Source organism: Amblyomma mixtum, chromosome 8, assembly GCF_055824585.1.
Source record: "Amblyomma mixtum isolate Tamu chromosome 8, ASM5582458v1, whole genome shotgun sequence".
Taxonomy (NCBI): Eukaryota; Metazoa; Arthropoda; class Arachnida; order Ixodida; family Ixodidae; genus Amblyomma; species Amblyomma mixtum.
In genome coordinates, this window is record NC_143019.1 from 22,642,547 (window position 1) to 22,661,134 (window position 18,588).

At 45.5% G+C, this 18,588-nt stretch overlaps 1 protein-coding gene across 1 annotated transcript in view; it reads right to left on the bottom strand.

The window, feature by feature from the left end:
• Nucleotides 1-18,588, bottom strand: part of Alk (Anaplastic lymphoma kinase) — a 120,522-nt gene that overhangs the window by 50,088 nt on the left and 51,846 nt on the right. Inside the window, exons 6-10 of the mRNA XM_089556813.1 lie at nt 17,989-18,110; nt 16,773-17,043; nt 11,615-11,662; nt 11,459-11,518; nt 5,874-6,033 (exon numbers count right to left, since the gene is read on the bottom strand). Of these exons, the coding sequence (XP_089412939.1) occupies nt 5,874-6,033; nt 11,459-11,518; nt 11,615-11,662; nt 16,773-17,043; nt 17,989-18,110 (661 nt within the window). The remainder of the gene's footprint in view (nt 1-5,873; nt 6,034-11,458; nt 11,519-11,614; nt 11,663-16,772; nt 17,044-17,988; nt 18,111-18,588) is intronic.

Genomic DNA, 18,588 nt, shown 5'->3' on the forward strand with positions numbered 1-18,588 from the left:
TACGCACTTGGGCGCTGGTCTTCATCCCATTTCTTAATCAACGCCGAGAGCAAAAATCCGCCCCCGTCTAGCGACGGATTTGCGAGAGCCAACAGATACACGCGCCCTCTACGAGTAAAAAAAGAAAGTGACATCTACCACAGGCGCCCACTAACTTCTTCCGAGCAGGTTAACTGTCTGCTCATAAGCTGCGCTACAATCACGTAGGCTGTGTACTTGGGTTTGAACTGTTGCGTCACATGTTACGCCAGAGATTCAAGTGAATCAATCCGCGAGAGAATTCACTAAACTGGAACACTCGCGCCACACGCTATACGACGTGTTTCAGGGCAGACTTTAAGTAATTCAGACAAAAATATTGCTTTTTCAGCATAATATTACCAGTGTTGGCGGACAGCAGAAAAGCCTTTAATTGCCTGAAGTAGTAAGCTGGTTAACTAATTTTTATTAACTAACTTTCTAACTAGTAGAGCTAGGCACCTAGTTGCAATTGAGACTGGTAACCGGTCGTTAGTAATAGCCACCTAAGTTTTTAGAATTTCGAAAACGTGATTGCCCTTGGCGCTGCGGCTCGACAAAATTTGGCTCTTTTGACTATAGTTACGTGCACTGGAAAGGTTGTTTTGCCTGCATGCTTTTCGAAAGCGAATGCACTTCGGCATAATGCAGTAAAATATTGTCGAGCCACAGAGCCGAGGATAATCTCGTTTCCTAAATTCTAAAAACTAATATGGCTATTACTAACGGCCGGCTACAAATCGCAACCAGTTGCCTAGCTGTGATTGTTGGAAATTTAATCACCAGAAATTAGTTATCCAGTTTACTGCTCAAGACAATGCACCGGCTTTCCGGTGTCCGCCAACACTAGTAATACTATGCCGCAAAAGCCATATTTTTACCCCAAAAAACTTATTTTTGAAAATTACGTAAAGCCTTCCCTGAAGGACCTGCTTTGCGCTAAATCGAGCAGAGGACGCCTTACAAGCAACTCTGCTTTTCTTAAACTGTAGCACATACGAGAGCTGCAACCTTTCTTGAACAGATACGTCACGTGATAGGTAAGGTCAGAGTTCCACGGATATCGTGCTATAGGGAGCTCTTTTTGGTTTGGTTTGGTTTATGGGGGTTTAAAGTCCCAAAGCGACTCAGGCTATGAGAGACGCCATAGTGAAGGGCTCCGGAAATATCGACCCCCTTGGGTTCTTTAACGTGCACTGACATCGCACAGTACACGGGTCTCTAGAATTTCGCCACCATAGAAATTCGACCGCCGCGGCCGGTACAAAGAGTAGCACATACGAGAGCTGCAACCTTTCTTGAACAGATACGTCACGTGCTAGGTAAGGTCAGAGTTCCACGGATATCGCGCTATAGGGAGCTCTTTTTGGTTTGGTTTGGTTTATGGGGGTTTAAAGTCCCAAAGCGACTCAGGCTATGAGAGACGCCATAGTGAAGGGCTCCGGAAATATCGACCCCCTTGGGTTCTTTAACGTGCACTGACATCGCACAGTACACGGGTCTCTAGAATTTCGCCACCATAGAAATTCGACCGCCGCGGCCGGTACAAACAGTAACACATACGAGAGCAGCAACCTTTCTTGAACAGATACGCCAAATGATAGGTAAGGTCAGAGTTACACGGATATCGTGCAACAGGGAGCTTGTATAAGTCGGCGACGCTCTATGTTAGCGTTCACGTCACGCGCTACGTCATAACCGTCAGACGTCTCTCCCCAGCGGCCGCAATCCAAAACCCCTCTGCCTTCCTCATTCCCCACGCTCTCCACGCAGCGTTTGCTTCTCTTCTTTCTCTCACATTGCGCTCGACCTCCTCCCCCTCCTCCTTTCTCATCTACGCACCTTATCGTGTCGAGTCAGCGCGCGTGCATACTCCCTTATCGTGTCGAGTCAGCGCGCGTGCATACTCCCTAGACTCGCTCCTTTCAAGCCTCTTCGCAAGCCGAATATTTCCAGCGCATTTCGTGCTTCGCATTCCTCCTTCCTGTTAGTGTCCTGTATTTGCATTTTGTTTCCGAGTAGCGTCGGGCCCAACTGGCGACGGTCCGTGCACAGTCGACCCACGAATGTTTCGGCGGTTCTGGGACGCATCGCACTGGGACGCATCGCAAATTCGCAGCGAGCTAATCAAATTACTCGCCGGCATCCCCAGAGCGAGGGCGTAGCGACGCTGTTGCCGTGACTACGTGTGTCTCCCCGTTATAGTTGCGTGCATCAACTCCTCCAGCCACTCCACTAACGGTCGAAGCAGTGAAAAACAACGTTCCGTTTGTTCTTTCTATCTCCGTCCTTTCTCCCTTCTTTCCTTATTCCTTTCACTTTTCCTTCCCTCTTTCCTTCCATCCTTGTCTTCTTCTTACCTCTTAGTTTGCAATATCCTTCATTTCCATGATTCGATGCTTTCATATCTGTCTTCATCTTTCTTCTCTACCATTCCTTAATTACTCCATTTATTAATCAATTTCACATCCCCACTTCCATTTATTTCCCATAGTTTCATCCCTTCTTCCTTCATAGAGACCGCCTTGATTGGCCGATTGTGACTGTTTCCCGTTCCTTCTCTCTTCCCTCTTTAATCCCCTCATTCCCTTCCCTAGTGCAGGGTAGCCAACTGGAATCCTTTCCGGTTAACATCCCTGCCTTTCCCCTCTCTATCTATCTATCCTTCATAGTTTCTTTCCTGCTTCACATTATTCCTGATCTACTTGTTCCTTTTGCTTTCATGCTTTCGTGTTTGTCTTCCGTCATCTCTTTCTTTTTTCTTTCGCCGGATAATTCTTCCCTGGTTATTCCCTTCGCTCCATTCTCTTTCGTCCTTCCTGTCTCGCAGGACGAGTCTCATTTGCTTCGCGCAGTTTCGCGAAGTGCCAGCTTCTCAAGTTTAACGTGTCCCTAGTTAGCACTTGCTAACGAAGTTACCATCCAGCGACGGTCTAAACGCGAGTTTATTTCTTCGATCTTTCTCACCAAGCGCGCGTTCTCGCGCCTTCAGCTTCAACACCAGTGCACGGAACTAGCTGCCGCGAAGCTGTACCGTCCTTGCGTGGGGCCGCCCTCCTGTGATGAAGCGCCTCTCTCACTAGGTCTTCCTGTACCGCCCACCGTAGCTTCCAGTGCTCCACTATCGCAGCTCTGGTCGGTGATAAGTTGGCTGCACCGCTTCTATTATTACTGTATACTTTTTTCCAGGCCGGTCGCCATTCACCTCCGGCCCACCGCTCTCAGTTTGGCCCGCCAGGGCTGCGAGCCAATTACACGTAATCGACTTGTTATAATTAGCTTCGAATGTAATGACAATTAGAAGCAGAAGACGCCATCCTACCAGTCGCGCGCGAGCAAGGGAGAAGCCGCGACGCTCACCCAATCGTAACTGATTGGTCACGCTGATTTTATGCGCGAACTGAATCGAGTTTTCCGTAAGACGACTTAACGACCGTCGCAATTCCTCGCCCCAAACAAAAAGAAAAAAGAAAACTAACAAGAACGTTCGATCTTTGCTGGAGTGTACAGAACGTGGCTTCTTGTTTGGAAATCAGATGAGGCCGTCTGGTGAGGATTTTTTGTAGTCACTTAAGCATTACCAGGAAGTCGGTACAAGCGCTTCTAGTTCCTTTGGCTGCCACCCCGTGGTGCAATATTTTTAACATTCAAAAATAGCATGTTGACGTAAGAAAGAAAGAAAATTACCGAATGGATCAAAACAGAACGCGATAGATATTTAGGCTTAGTTGTAGTGGCTGGGTGCTGTCCCCAATTCCTGCTAATGAAGGTGAACGCGCACAAGTTAAGCAGACTAACAAGCTGCAGCAAGCAATTAAGAGCAGTAAATGCGTGGAGACGTCATACACTGGTATCAATAGTAAGTGACTGGGCCTCGAGGTGGCGCCACAGTAAATCTGTCCCAGAACGCACGCATCCCGTAAAGTTTTGCTGCCGACTGTAAACGCATTTTATGCACACCGCTATTGATTTTTCAATGTCGATGAAAACGATGCAGCACTAAACATTCTGAATGCAATAATACTACACACGGTGTGATGTCAGCCAGCGGTCCCTTGTAGTACAAGTAAAAAAGAGAGTTCAATCTTTATGCGACACCAGGCGTCAAAATTTCAGAGAGCGGCCCGCGGCTGACAAACAAGACCAAAAATTTTTGTCTACACCACTAGTTATGTCCAACATTGTCGGTGAAAAATTTTGAAAATTGGAAAATTATAAGGCACTGTTATGAGAATTTTGAAGGCAATAGACCATTGTTTTGATGTCTAGCAAGATCTTTCTTTTAGAGTGTTTCCACCCATCACATCGAACAGTTGAGACTGCCACAGAAAACCAATAAGGAACGCATTTTGACGAAAGCAAAACGTTAATAGAAAAAAAAAGACGTCTGCCGTCGGGTGGTCTGTGTGTATATTGATTGTTATAGTGAAATCTTGCATTATACGAAAAAAGCTGAATTCATAAACGGTTTCCCGCTCAAAAATGCTTTAAGCCAGAATTGTTTGCGTTTAGCGTTTAGCAAAGTGGAGATGAACCAAAAATAAGCTCGGGCCGTTATGACGATGCGTGGCTACTATGTGCAGTGAAAGCTATCAGCAAGAAAAATAGGAACAAATTCATGGAGGAGGGGGGGGGGGGGGGGGGGGGGGGCTACTAGTAGCACATAAGAAAGTCATGCTGAATCCCCTTTCTTCGATGAAAAAAAAAGCCCAAGAAATGCGTGGTTCAAATGAGACCACCCTCCAAAAACAGCCTATAAATCGCCCTGAAGAATAGCTGTGTTATCTACAGTGTATAACAGGATATAAAGGTTACCGCTGAACAGAATCAATGTTTTCTAATGTGACGGGCACCTACTATCCAGCAAAATAACGATGTATAGTGGAGGATTCAAGCGGATATCTAAGCTCGTTTATTTCGCTTAGCCTTCTTGGAAAAATAAAATGCGTTAGAGCATAAAATATACTACATTAATCCTTTACCTGATGAAAATGTCACCACACCCTGTTACATCTCATCTCTCACCGACTATCAATACAAATTGAAGTGCTAAATTGCCGCACTAATTTGTACCATTCTTCCTTTTTACCCAGAACAGCCACTGAATGGAACCACCTTTCCACCTTTACAGTCTCCATTTGTGACATCCCTAATTTCTAGACAGCCGATCAGTGTGCCTCATAATCTCATTTTTGTTTGATTCCCTACTGCTAATAATGTAATAATTTCAGCACTCCTTTCTTTCTAGAAATTTCCGGAGCCCTCCACTACGGCGTCCCCCATAGCCTCAGTCCCTTTGGGACGTTAAACCGCCATAAATCGAACTAAACCAAACCTTTCTGTTGTGTCTACGGGTCCTGAAAGTATAAATAAATAAATAAAAATCCGAATAGGTGAAGCCTTAAGTAATCGCCATAAAATTGTGTCATACCACTCAGCTGCAGCAATGTTTACACCTTCAGGACGCGAAGATGAAGATTTCTTCATCAGAAAGGTTAAAATTGGTTTCTGGGGAAAGGAAATGGCGCAGTATCTGTCACACATGTCTCGGCGGACACCTGAACCGCGCCGTAAGGGAAGGCAGGAAGGTGGGAGCGAAAGATGAAAGAAAGAGGGGCCGTAGTGGAGGTCTCCGGAATAATTTCGACCACCTGGGGATCTTTAAGGTGCACTGACATCGCACAGAACAAGGGCGCCTCTTGCGTTTCGCCTCTGTCGAAACGCAGCCGCCGCGGTCGGGTTCGAACCCGGGTACTCCGGCTCGGTAGACGAGCGCCTTACCACTGAGCCTCCGCGGCAGGTAGCAAAAAGATCTTAAACAAACTGGTAAAACGGCAGGAAGCGTATTCACTCACGTGTAGAGGCCAGAGTTCGGCACCTTCCACACCTGGACGCCCGCCTGCTGCTTCTTGGTGAGCACCGTCACCCGAGTGCTGCTGTTGGCATACCAGGCGGCGCAGTCAGCCGGAGTCGGTCCGAACCGGCCCCGAACGCCGCACGAGCTGAAGCCGTAGCCTGGAGACAGAGGCGAGCAGCCAAGGGGTGAAAGTGAGAAAGAGATAGCGGAGAAAAAAAAGAGCGAATAAAGGTGCATGCCCTAACCTGATGGTCACATCGTTGAAGAAACCGATGTCCGCCTAAACCACACACGGCGCGTCACGTTACCTTAATCGAGCTTTTCTATACAGGGTGTTTCCCATGACTTTGCACAATTTTTAAAAATACCCTTTTGATTTAAAGGAGCGTTTTTTTGGCGTAGCATTGTCAGCGGTGTAGTGCATGGGATTACAGCTTAGCCGTGCTAACTAGCTGTCTGGTTAACTAATACTGAATAGCCAACTTTTTAACCATTGCTGTTTGGCTGCTTAATTAATGAGAGGCATGTAGCCCATCCCAGCGTAACTAACAGCCATATCAGTTTTTAGAATTACGAAAACGCGGTCGCCGTCCGTGATATGGGCCAACAAATTCTGGCTACATCGTGGCAAAATACAGGCGCTTTGGAGAAGCTTGCAGGCAAAGCAACCTTTCCAGTGCACGCAATTCGCCGAAATAGCCAAATTCTGTTGGGACACAGCACCGAGGGTAACTGCGTTTTCGAAATTCTAAAAATGATATAGCTTTTACTTACGGTGCGCTGCACTCGTCCCAATAATTAGGCAGCCTAACAGCAATAGTTAAAAAGTTAACTATTCAATACTAGTCAAACAGGCTGCTAGTTAGTACATCTTAGCAGTATTGTGATGTACTACACCGTTGGGAATGCTATGCCGAAAAAGGTGCTCTTTTAACTCAATAAGCCTATTTTTAGAAATTACGTAGAAACACCGTGTATACTTGGTAGGTAGTGCTCACGCATCTTGAATATGTTTCTGCTCACTAGAAAAAGCACTCACAGTTTCCTTGTTATCATAATTGTCGTCAATGTTCGCAGAAGTGTCCTCCACTGAAACGTGCCATATGAGCTGCTCGTATGGAATTGTGGGAGTATATAGTCCATAAGATATAGAAAAATATACGGAGCCCAATATCTTGCCATGTGCCGTGTCCATAAGCATTCCACATAATTTCTACACGATTTCTACACAATGCACATAACGTCATATGTGGTCCGCAAATTTCTATACGAGCTTCCAAATAGTCCATACCGACTCCAAATGCTTCATTACTGACACCATAAATTTCTTCTGGAAACATGCGGAATCATGGAACTTCACACCCTGTCAGGCTACACAGCTCTCAGCGTTGTCTCTTTGCGCGTTGAGAGCGAGTTAAAAGGCCAAGGTAATAAACCGGACTGTACTAAACACAATGCAATGCCCCTATCGGGTGCATGCTGTGCTAGCGCAACCGAAAACAAATATAAAATGCCGCATGAGGACGCTAAATATTCATAAACAGCTTCTTCAAATTAAACGTAAGAATTGTAAACACAGTATTGAATAGTGCGCATAGCTGTCCGAACTTTATACTGATAGTATTACACTACTCAGAGAGAAAAAAGCACAGCTACTGACGAACTATCCACCTGCTCCAATGGCATATCGAAATTGGGACGAAGCTAGGACTTGGTGTCGGCCGCCTGAAGGTGTACTTTTCTTAGGTATTTCTCGAGTACCGACTCTTTTAGTGACGTGAACCCCTCTTGCTCTGGAGAAAATTCTCAAGTTTTTTTTAACCCGCCCTAGAAAATTAGACAACCGCCGGCCTAGCTCTGTTGGTAGTGCACCGTCCTCGATATTCGGAGGTCGTGGGTTCGAAGCCTGGTTGTTTTTTCTTCTACTTTGTAATCAGTTAACTTTCAGCCTTAAAATAATACCACTATTAATATACCATTGATCAACATAAAAAAATAGGATTTGGTTTAGCTCTGGTTAAACCTGGAGTGACGCGAGAGCTCCGCCGAGCCGCCTACTTATGCAGCTGCGACACCTCTCCTCCTCTCCACTCCCCCTCCCAGCTCGACACGGCACATGCGCACAGCTGTTCAGCACCACGTGACCAACCGGCTCAAGGTCACGGCGCCGCCGCGGAGCTCAAGGGGTGCCACGCTGAAGGCTCGAAGAGCTGGCGTAGTGTAGCTCTCGCTACAAAAGATGTTCTCCTCGGTTTCAGACACTGGCCTGGTCATAACTAGCCCGTCATTTCCCTCCCATTGTCTTCTCAACCTCATCAATGTGGATTCGCTGAGTCACTGAGGGCGGAGCCAAGTGCGCCTAGATATTTTCCGAGATAAGAGTAACGCCCTAAGGTTATCAAATGTAATGTTGCTCGCATGCAAGCAAAAAGGCAAAACGATTATGCCCAGATAAGATACTTCATCATCAGCTCCCGCTAAGCAGATTTTCCCCCGGCACGATCATGAGCAACATCGTCACACGTTTTGCGCTGAGTAATAACTTTTTACTACCTAAGGTCAGAGCTAACTACGGGAAAAAATGCTTTCATTTTTCATCCATATCATTTCGGAACTCTTTGAACCTAGGCATCAAACAAACTAATACGCTTTCTTTGTTCAAGGTCAAATTAAAGCTTTTCCTTCTTAATGCGTGATTTCTCTTTGTTATTGATCCTATGTATCGCGGCATGTGTGAGTGTTTTGTTGTATATTCTCCTGCATTATATTGTTTGTACTTAAATATTTCAGTAACTCATATTACACTATGTACCTATATTTATTCTCTGTGTCGCTAACTAATGTGTTGTGTATTTTCTATTTTGTTGCATACTAAAATTTATTTTCATGGGAGGTCCCGCCCGCGGTCTTGTACCATGCGACCTCTCACTGTATACGCTTGTAACTTTGTTTCAATTCCTTAATAAACTTTCAACTTCAACTTCCAAAAAAGGTACACTTCACACTAGAGTTTCTGTTTGAACGGTCACCGAGAGGGGTGGGCAAACCAAATACACGACGTTTCTTTCCTTCAGTGCAACAAATTTTGCAGAGCTGTATTTAAAACTTAATCTGAACATGTCGAGCAAGCATTCATATGTTATTTACAAATACGCTTCAGCAAGGTATGCTCCTGCGCTGATAATCAAACCACTAAAAAGGTGCTCTGCGGCTATTGTAGTTTTGTACAAATTGAGTGCTTAATAAAATGAAAAACGTGGCAGAGCTCGTAGAAGAAAGGAGTCCGAAGTGGATTTGGTTAACCTGCAAGGCTAGGGTACTCGTATCTGGACATATGTGGTTATCACACGCAGGTACTGCTCATGCCATAGATAACACCCGTAAGATTGTAGGTACAGTCAGGCTAGTCGATTACGCAGATTATTTCTTGGATCACGCATGCATTTTCAAGTAACGAGTAGCGTTGATGAAGGAACACAAGAAAATACAGCGAGAACTCTATGTTGCCTGCCTTTCACAATATCATTGTATATCTAACATTTAATTGGCTTATACGGAGTAGATCGGACTAACTGACCAACTTCGAAACATTCATATAGCCTGCCTTGCTATGTATTCGCCGTGTACTGAAATTTTTGTCCGCCAATATGTACGGCATTGGACTTTTCTACTGAATTTAATACCTTCTTGCATTCACTTTCAAAGTGCCTTTACCAGAATACAGAGTCCGCCTATTTTATTCTGTTTACAAGTCGTCTAACGTTTTTTTTCTGCACCATTCTCTTAAATGGTTTCTTTCCAAAAGCATCTCCCTAACGCGAAGTATCAAGTCAGCGCTTTTCAAACTCCAACTAAAACCTCTTTTTCATTTAAAAAGGCTCTATCTATATATAGTTCTCTGTGACTTTATACTTGCTTTTATGCAACACAACCCCCATTATAATACTTTCCTCTACAAACTTATAAGCAAAAACCAGCCTACAAAGGTCCGATATTCTGTAACCTCGTTACTTTATTCCCCGAAACCTTATTTTGCAAACCGCTATGAGGCTGGTTGCGTTCACGTCAGCTTGCCGGCGTAAAGCTCGTTTGCTCGCAGTTAATTTGTCGGCAGAATGCCTCGCGACTGCGGCTTTCGCGAGGGGTAATTTTGGGCGCAGTCCCGGAGATTTCGTAAAAGCGATGCGAAGCAGAGTCCTCACGCTTAGGCAGTATAAACAGGAAGGACGCTAAAAAAAAAGGAAAACAAGCCATACGCGGTCAGCGCGACCTGGGCTTACAAAAGTGAAAGCACAGACCGACACTCCGAACTCGTGCCGCGAAAATAAAAAAGGCAAAAAGAAAGAAAAAGACAGGTGAAACGTTGGGACGGATTTCACAAAGGCTCGCAGGCCTCAACGGAGAGCTAAAAAGGTCCGTTGTGAGTCGTTAACCCGTGCGCGATTTGGGGATTATGAAAAAAAAAAGAAAGCACAAGAAGAATGGAAAACAGTGAGCTTAAAAAAGAAACAAGCAAAAACCGCTAACGGCTTTTAACGGATGCAAATGAGGATAACCTGATTTGAGGGAAAACGGCTCCAACGTGCTCGGGGATGTAAACAGGAAAAATAAATGAGGAGAGAGACATAAACGTGCGGAGAAGAGCCACTTGGGATAAAAGCAGTGCGAGTCTGAGTGGCGAATCAAAAGAGAGCCGACTCGACAAGTGGATACCGACCGCTCAAATCTTGTTAAGTTGCGCGGAATTCACAATTTCGAGCAGATGGCTTGCGCGGCGTTTCGGGGGTTTCGTTCCTGGTTTCATGTCTCTTCCCGGCTGTCCTCTTATCTTTGTTACAGGTTTAAAAGCACTTACTCCCCACACTTTCTTTTTCACCGTTTCAAATTTCGGTACCTGTGAGTCTGGCGTACCCATTCACCTAACTACATTAGTGCTCTGCAGCAAAGCCAACCACTCAACAAAAAAAGTTAAGTTTTGTGGCAAAGCCACCCTGTCAGGGTGCCCGTGGCTGCGTTAAAAAGTTCTCACAGCTATCCAAAAAAGTGGCGACAACAAAACGCTCTTTAAATGGTGATTTGGCTTAGTGGGGAACAAGCTTCATAAAACGTGTAGTTCATCGAAATTCTTGACGTGGTGTATTACTTAAAACAAAACAAAAAAACATGCCTGTAGATATACGGAAACGATCGACCCGTAGGCAACGTTTAACTTGCAAATACTTTTATCTCTAGGGTACATGTTTCTTTGAACATCAAACAAACGTAAAAAAATAATACGCATAATTTTCTCAAACGCATCTGCCTGTACATTATCAGAAAAAGAAAAAGACGCATTTCTCTGTCACAACTCTCCTGAATGTGAATTCGATAGTACTGCGTAACGCAAGAATGTGTTCGCTGGGGTAATGTTAAAGTAGTTTGTAGCTTTTTACTTTCTTTCTTTATCCTTTCCGGAATCAGAGCTTGTTTATACCTCATCTTCCGGAAAACGTTGGCAGCTGAAGGTTCGAGCAGATTGTTGCGACTGCTTTCTTAGCTTTGTAGTTAGTTTTCGCAGTTTCGTTGCTCATATGAAGGACTCACTTTTTGTGATGTTTCCCTCGTAGATTTTCTCGGGTGGCGGTGCCTCCAATATGGCGTCGTCTGTTGGCACCAAAAAGAAACAATAGACGAGGGCTGTTACGGTAAACCTACTCGACACCCTAAAAAGGAATTGCATGGTGTTGCTCTTGCTCTTACCGTTACTGCTGTCCGTCGGGTATTCTCTGGTTTCATTTTCCGGAACACCTGAGGGATTTGAAAAACGGGGCCATTTTTTTTAAACGAAAAAAAAAATAACGCAGACATTTCCAATATTACTGCGACATAGAAACGCGATATCAATTTTCATTAAGAAATATGACCCAAGAGACCGTTCGTAAGGGAATTACTTCCATTAAAAACGAGAAAATACTCTTACAAAACAGCCGTGTTTGGTTAACTGTGGCTTTTAAGCAGCAAAACATTATCCGATCAATTTCACTTTTGTCAGCGAGGACCGTTGAAAACACCGTCTTCTTTCAAAGACGTGGTCCTTTCGTCTGCTGTGTGACCCAGTGCGCAAAATCGATTTCAAAGCGCTCAGCGAAAAACAACCCCTCGTTCTCGAGAGACGGTGAAAGCACGAAACGCTTTTCAGTGCTGGTATGATATATGCTAGCGCGGGTCATAGATGGCGATAGACACAAGGTTTGAATTAGGGTTATTTCGAAAAAAAAAAAATTCAGGGGAGCACTTTGTTGACCCAGTGCACGTTAAAGAACCCCAGGTGGTCGAAATTTCCGGAGCCCTCCACTACGGCGTCTCTCATAGCCTTAGTCGCTTTGGGACGTTAAGCCCATAAACCAAACCAAACTTTGTTGACCTAAAGTGCGGTGAGGCGATAGCCTTTAGCGCGATGTTGCTGCTTGTGTCACTGATGTGTGGTTAAGATGTTAATTAAGTACACAATTGTTTGTGGATCTTAAATGCTGGAGACACTAGAGGGCGTTTGGGAGGCATCCGTCTTATTCGATGCCTTTCTGCAAACACTCTCCAGCGTCCTAGACAAGGAGAACTACATATGCGTTGGCAGGAAGTAGCGTAGCCATTAGCACGCTCGGCTGCCATACGGAAGGATGGTGGTTCGAATCCCATCTTGCACAAAGGTTTTGTGTTCTGGTCTGACTATAAAAAGCGTCACACCTCTGCTGACAACATTCTGTCGGCAACTTTCTGTCGACAACGACGAGGCATTAAAGGCTTTCGCCTTAAATAAAGCTTCCAGTGACACTCGGTTTGAATGGATCTGGGCGAAATCCCGAAATTTCTTCACGCGCTGTCACCTTCGCCTAATTCTAGTATTCGAACGGTGCGGCGCACTTCGTCTTTAAGAAACTGATTAACACAGCGCAACAGAACAAGGACAAGATAGAAGAAACACGAAACACGGGACGGGCGCTGACTACCATCTCTTTATTGCGTCATAAAAACGGCACAATTTATACCATTTTTCCTGGACCGCGTGATACAGTGTCAGCCAGTGGACATTGCGAAGGAACGCCTCACGCGCTTGGCGATCATTACACAGCGAAAATGAACTCATGACAAGTGCTTGCCCAAACATGCAAAATCATGACTAAAATAATGGCAAACGGACAACGGATAAAAAGTGTGCATGACCCAGCTACAGCCTTCGGAAACTACAGCTCTGAAAAGCAAGTCTGGGAGCCACATGTGACTACATTGTAACCAACCCCGCCACAATTGTCGGCCTATGTTATCGGACACTAAATTTCTGGCGACAGCAAGGAGTAAAATAGAAAGGAAACTTATTGAAGGCTTTTTATTGAAAAGGCTGGAGACTCGTGCATCAGCAGCCCTTCTGTCTGTCTAGAGGAGAAAGTAAGGACCTTCCTGGAACGGACGCGATTCTTGTGTTTATAACCCCATCTAGGCATCCTCCGAAACGGTATATCCTCGCACCTCACCTCATTGTCATTCATTTGTTTATTTTAGTCGTTTTGCCGCGTTGTTGGTTGTGTTGGCCTTATGCGGATCGTTTCTCCTCTGTCTTTTAAAGGCTTTTAATGGTGTTTAACGTCTTTATTGTATGGCGGGCGGTGGTTCGTTTACGTTTTTTTTCCCTTTTTCTTCATTTTTGTCTTTTATACGATTTTAACTATTTGCCGTGTTATCTGTTGGTGTCAGTTTTTTCGTTTTCGCTTTTAGCATACTGACTGTGGCTATTGCCTAATAAGTTTTCATTTTTTTCATACTCTATTTTATACCACTTTTCATCGCCATTTAACCCCTGCCATCGCCGCGTTACATCTACTCGATACTGCACCTGGCACCGCCGATGTTATTTATGGCAGAGGCACATGCGCGATTCTCATGCATTCGCGCCTTCTAGACCTCTTAAGTGATTTATATAGCTCCAAGATTTGTAGTTGCAGTTGTCTACAGCTCAACTACAGTTCAACTACAGCTCAGAGCTGTAGTTGTCGAAGGCTGTAGCTGGGTCATGCACACCTTTTATCTGGGGTGCGTTTATCATTGTTTTAGTAATGCTATATCGTGTTAGTGCACGCACTTGTCATGATCTCATTTGACCTGTGTAATGACTCACTAAGCGTGTGAGGCGTTCCTTCGCTACTGGCTGACAATGTATCAGGTGGTCCAAAAAAATGATATAAATTATGCTGGTTTTTTTTATGACGCAATATAGAGTTGGTAGTCAGCGCCCGTCCTGCGTTTCGTGTTTCTTCTATCTTGTCCTCGTTCCGTTGCGCTGCGTTAATCTGTTTCTGAAAGTATGAACCAACTAGCTCACACCCGAATCCCCTTAGCCCTTGGTCTGCCTGACAGCTTTCGCAGCTTTAGGTGCCACCGCCATCAGCCACTTTTTATCCGGCCGTATAGCGTGCTTGGCGCGCCGCTCGCTGCCTTCGCAGATTTGCGCACCGCAGCGCTCGCCCCCTATTCTTCGGCCTTAGCGACGCGTTGTCACCTTGGCCGCCTTCTCAGCTTCATGTGGGAATGCATACAGCGGCGCCCAGTCAAAAGAAACTCGAAAGAACTCTGCCAAAAATACGACAAAAGCTGTAGTAGTTTTGTCATAACAGATTTTTCTGTTGTTTTTCAGTACTTTTCTGTAGTTCTGTAGATTTTTTCCTTTGTACTTTTCTGTAGCCTCTTGCTCTGTAGTACTTTTCTGTGCTAAGTAGACAAAACTCTCTTGTCACTAACGAAAATAACTATTGTTACTACAAGTTTTTGCTAAAAAAATTACAGGAACTTTGTTATGACGACAGAAACTTTTCTGTTGTTTTTCAGCTGGGCGTTGGCGACATGCTCCAGCCTTTTTCATTTTCTACGAAGTCAAACTATGGCAGCTTTCTCGATCTAAAAGACGCTTCCTAGTTCTTATTTCAAGACATGAATGCTCATAGGTAATGATAAGATGAAAATGATAATGACATGTCCTCTCGCTTGCGTCATCGTGGTGGGGTGAACGTATGAAATCAAAGACGGCAATGATAATCAACGTTACTAGATTACCTTTACCAGGTAATCTACCTGATTACTTGATGAAAGATTACCAGGTAATCTAGTAACGTTGAATGATAATGACCTCTGTTCGCCCCCCACTGCGTCAGTGCCCAAGGCTATACCACCTGCGATCTCAAGCAGAGACTATCACTGTGCCCAAAGTGGCGCTTTCAAAGAGAAACCTCGGTGTCTGAAAAAAACTTGTTTCATCCACAGCATAAGTCGAGGCCTTTCAGGATATGCAGACATTCAGAAACCGTCCGGCTTCGTTCATGATAAGCTACACTTCGGCCGCTAAGCCAAGTCAAGGCTGTGTGCCTGATGAAAATGTCAGGACTTCACCTTTCATACTTTGTCGCACGTGTGACGTTTCGAACTCAAGTAGCTTTCAACGCTTTACTTCGGCTACAAACGAAGAATCTTCTTCTCCTGTCGGCGCCGGCCGAAAATTCATAAAGTCGTCGCATTCGCGTCGCCACAGTAAGTTTTCGTTCAGCTCTCTAACCCTACTTATGCTAGGCCTATCGCTAAGGCCTTGATTCCACGCCCTGGTAACAGCTGCGCGTCTGTCATCGCGAATAACGAATGGCGACCGGCTTAGAAGGGTTGCGGTGGAGAGTGCGAAGTGAAGAAGTCATCTCTTCAATTTAGCGGCAAGCCCTGAGAAGGGACTTTAATTAAAAGCTGTCTACCACGCAGGCAGTCGCTGGCATCATTTCATAACAATTTCGTATCCGACGTAAATTAATGAGTGGGCTGCGCAGAGAAGTATTGCAACGTATTGCTTTGATAACTTCGGGAAACAAGTAACAAAACAGAGCTTTGGGAAAAGGACGGTGTTTGTACTTCGACAACTTTTAGAGCGCACTTTTACGTAAGTGCCTTAGTTTCAATGCGCCATCGATTGCCTCGTTGCTCTACAGGCAAAGCTGATAAGTGATGCAGCATCTCCCACTCTCACGTGGAAGGTAGTCGGTTCGAATTACAGGACCAACTAGAAGACAAAGGCTTTTCTTTCAAATGCAAGCGTTTCCCGCCCACGATGCCTAGCTTTCTCCGCGGGAACTCGCTTGAAATAGGTGCCATGCTACCTTAAGGCTCAACGAACTAACTTTGTGTCATTTTGCGTGGCGTTTACAAAATACCACGCGAATTACTTGATTATTGACCCTTAACCCTTATTAAGGCGGAAGCCTTTAATGTCTCATCGTTGTAAGCAGCAGTTGTCGACAGAAATGTCGCGCTTTTCAATTGGTCGAAATGGTCGTGACGTCACAGTGTGCGAATTTCAAACGGGGTCAGTTGTACTTTGGCTAGTAACCATGCAACCAATTGAAGGGATAGTATAGTGATGCTAATTGCTTAATTACCCAATTATCCTGATTAACTTTTTACAATGGTACGCATGGATACTTCGGTGGCTTCCAACGCAACGTTTGTTCACACAGCAAAAGGGGACCAGAGTTCACGGTAGATCGGTCAACGCCTTCTGGGAAGCCGGGGAGAATATGGGTCACATGAGATGTCAGTTCGAAGGGTAAGCAAACAAAACACAGGGCAGCAACACGAAGGACGATGTTGAGTAAGAGGATATTTGATGACATAGCGTGTTAATTTTTTCTATTTTCGCTAAGTCGTCAGCTGAAGCTTCATACTGCATACACCATCCTGCCCAGTTTCAACAGGTCTAATAGAGAGTATGGGGCAATTTTCAAGCCATCCCTCTGATGCCACCAGGGGGACACTCCACCCCCTCAGGCTTTACCTCATTAATCCTCTTTCCCTCTATGTGCCCGCCTATGCAGGGAATAAGAGCGACGCTCACCGATGCCGAAACACTCGGGCCCCAGCGAAATGTCATCGACGGCGATGCATCCTTTCCGTCCGTGTCCATGCTGGGCGACCAGACGGAGAGTGAACGGGTGACGCAGCGCCGGCAGCGCCCTCACGACGCGCAACCAGACGGCGTCGTCCCTTCCTGACGCAGACCAGAGCTCGTGACGCAGGCCGCTCGCGTGCCGGGGGTCCCGCTCCACGCCGTACAGCGTCAGCCCGTAGGGACGGACAGAGCGGTGAGCGTAGTAGTGAAGCCGCACCTGCGACGCGGGTGAGGCCACGCGTAGCGGTTACTGTACTGGTGGCCATTCACTAAAACTCTCGAACACACAATTAGAGAGACGTTCGCGTAATGGGGCGCGAAATTTCAGCAATCCGCCTTTTTCGCAAAACCGTTCTGCGCATGCGCGTCTCCTCCTCTACAGTTCAACTGGTTGAAAAGAAACCGCCAGCTCCTACTGCGCATGCGCAGTTCATTTTAGTGACGGGCGCATGCGACAGATGGCGACAGCTGTCAAGCACACGCTACTTCATAGGCGCGCAGCTGGCTCCTCGTAGAACCAGATCGCGCCTGCGTCTCCCATCTGCATTTGTTTTCAACCAGTAGCAGACGAATTTTGGTCCTTCCCCAGAGAGCGCCACATCTTGTGAAAAAGGCAGATAGCTGTGTAGGTGTAAAGGAGATGCGGAAGAAAGAATGTTACAAGAGAATGTGCCCGAGGATTCATTCGCCAGCTTACTTCACTGTAAAGATGACAGTTAAGCTGTTCTCGTGACAATTGCTATCCTAAACTTGTCGCTTAGGTCACGCTACAGTTGGTGGTGTTTTTCCTTGGCGCTGTAAAAATGCGGATTAAGGAATAGGTGCGGGAGAAAGGACATAAGGGTACAGGGCTTGTAGCAAAAATTAAGTGCGCAGAATTTTCTCCATTTAATAATTTAACTATACAGCCAGTGTGCCTACAGTAATTCTTATGATTGTAAATCCAAACTGCATAAGTTGTAATGTTAAGTCGATAAGATTAAACCAACCAGATAAAAGTGGTTCCGCGCAGCCGTGATCCTACTTCAGAGAGTTCAGAGGAGGAAAAAGCAGGACATGCAAACCGAGACAACAAAATAATAAAGCGTACACATTAACGTGTTTATAAGTATTTGGAACAAAACACTCATCCCTGTGTCGTTCACAATGGCGGGACGCTTACGTGGCAAGAGTTGAAGTAGGCCGACGTGTGGTTCATGTGGTAGTAGGGAAGCTCCGGGAATTCGGGACTCTCCAGCACGGCGGCGTGTCCAAACTGCTTTCCTGTGGCACATGCGTAGTGGCCTGAGAGAGGCAGAGTGATCGGGAAGAAATAATGAGAGTGGTAAAAGCAGGCTGAACGGCAGAACACTTTATACAAATAAAAAACATGCGAAAGGAGAATGCGCCGTACAGTCACTTCCTTTCCTGCGCCAGTTGCCGAACTTAGGGAAACCCATTTCAAGACACGATATTGAAGTACGAATGAACGTCCTCTTGTTAGCGCTTTAGCTTCGTCATTCTATCTCATCGCGCACATCATCTTCTCGTTCTGGTCTAACCAGCAGGCTCAACCAAGCTGACTTGACGTCACTATCTCGACGTTTTTTGCTGTGCCCCTGGTCGCAACCAGTAAAATAGGTAATTACATTGTAAAAAGGTGTAAAAAGATCACGCGGGACGTTGAAGGCTACATAAGCCGCGTTTTCCAATGGCAGCTTTATTGTGAACAAGGGCTCCTTATGGAATGCAACAGGTCTGTTTCGTTTGTTTTGGCTTCGTA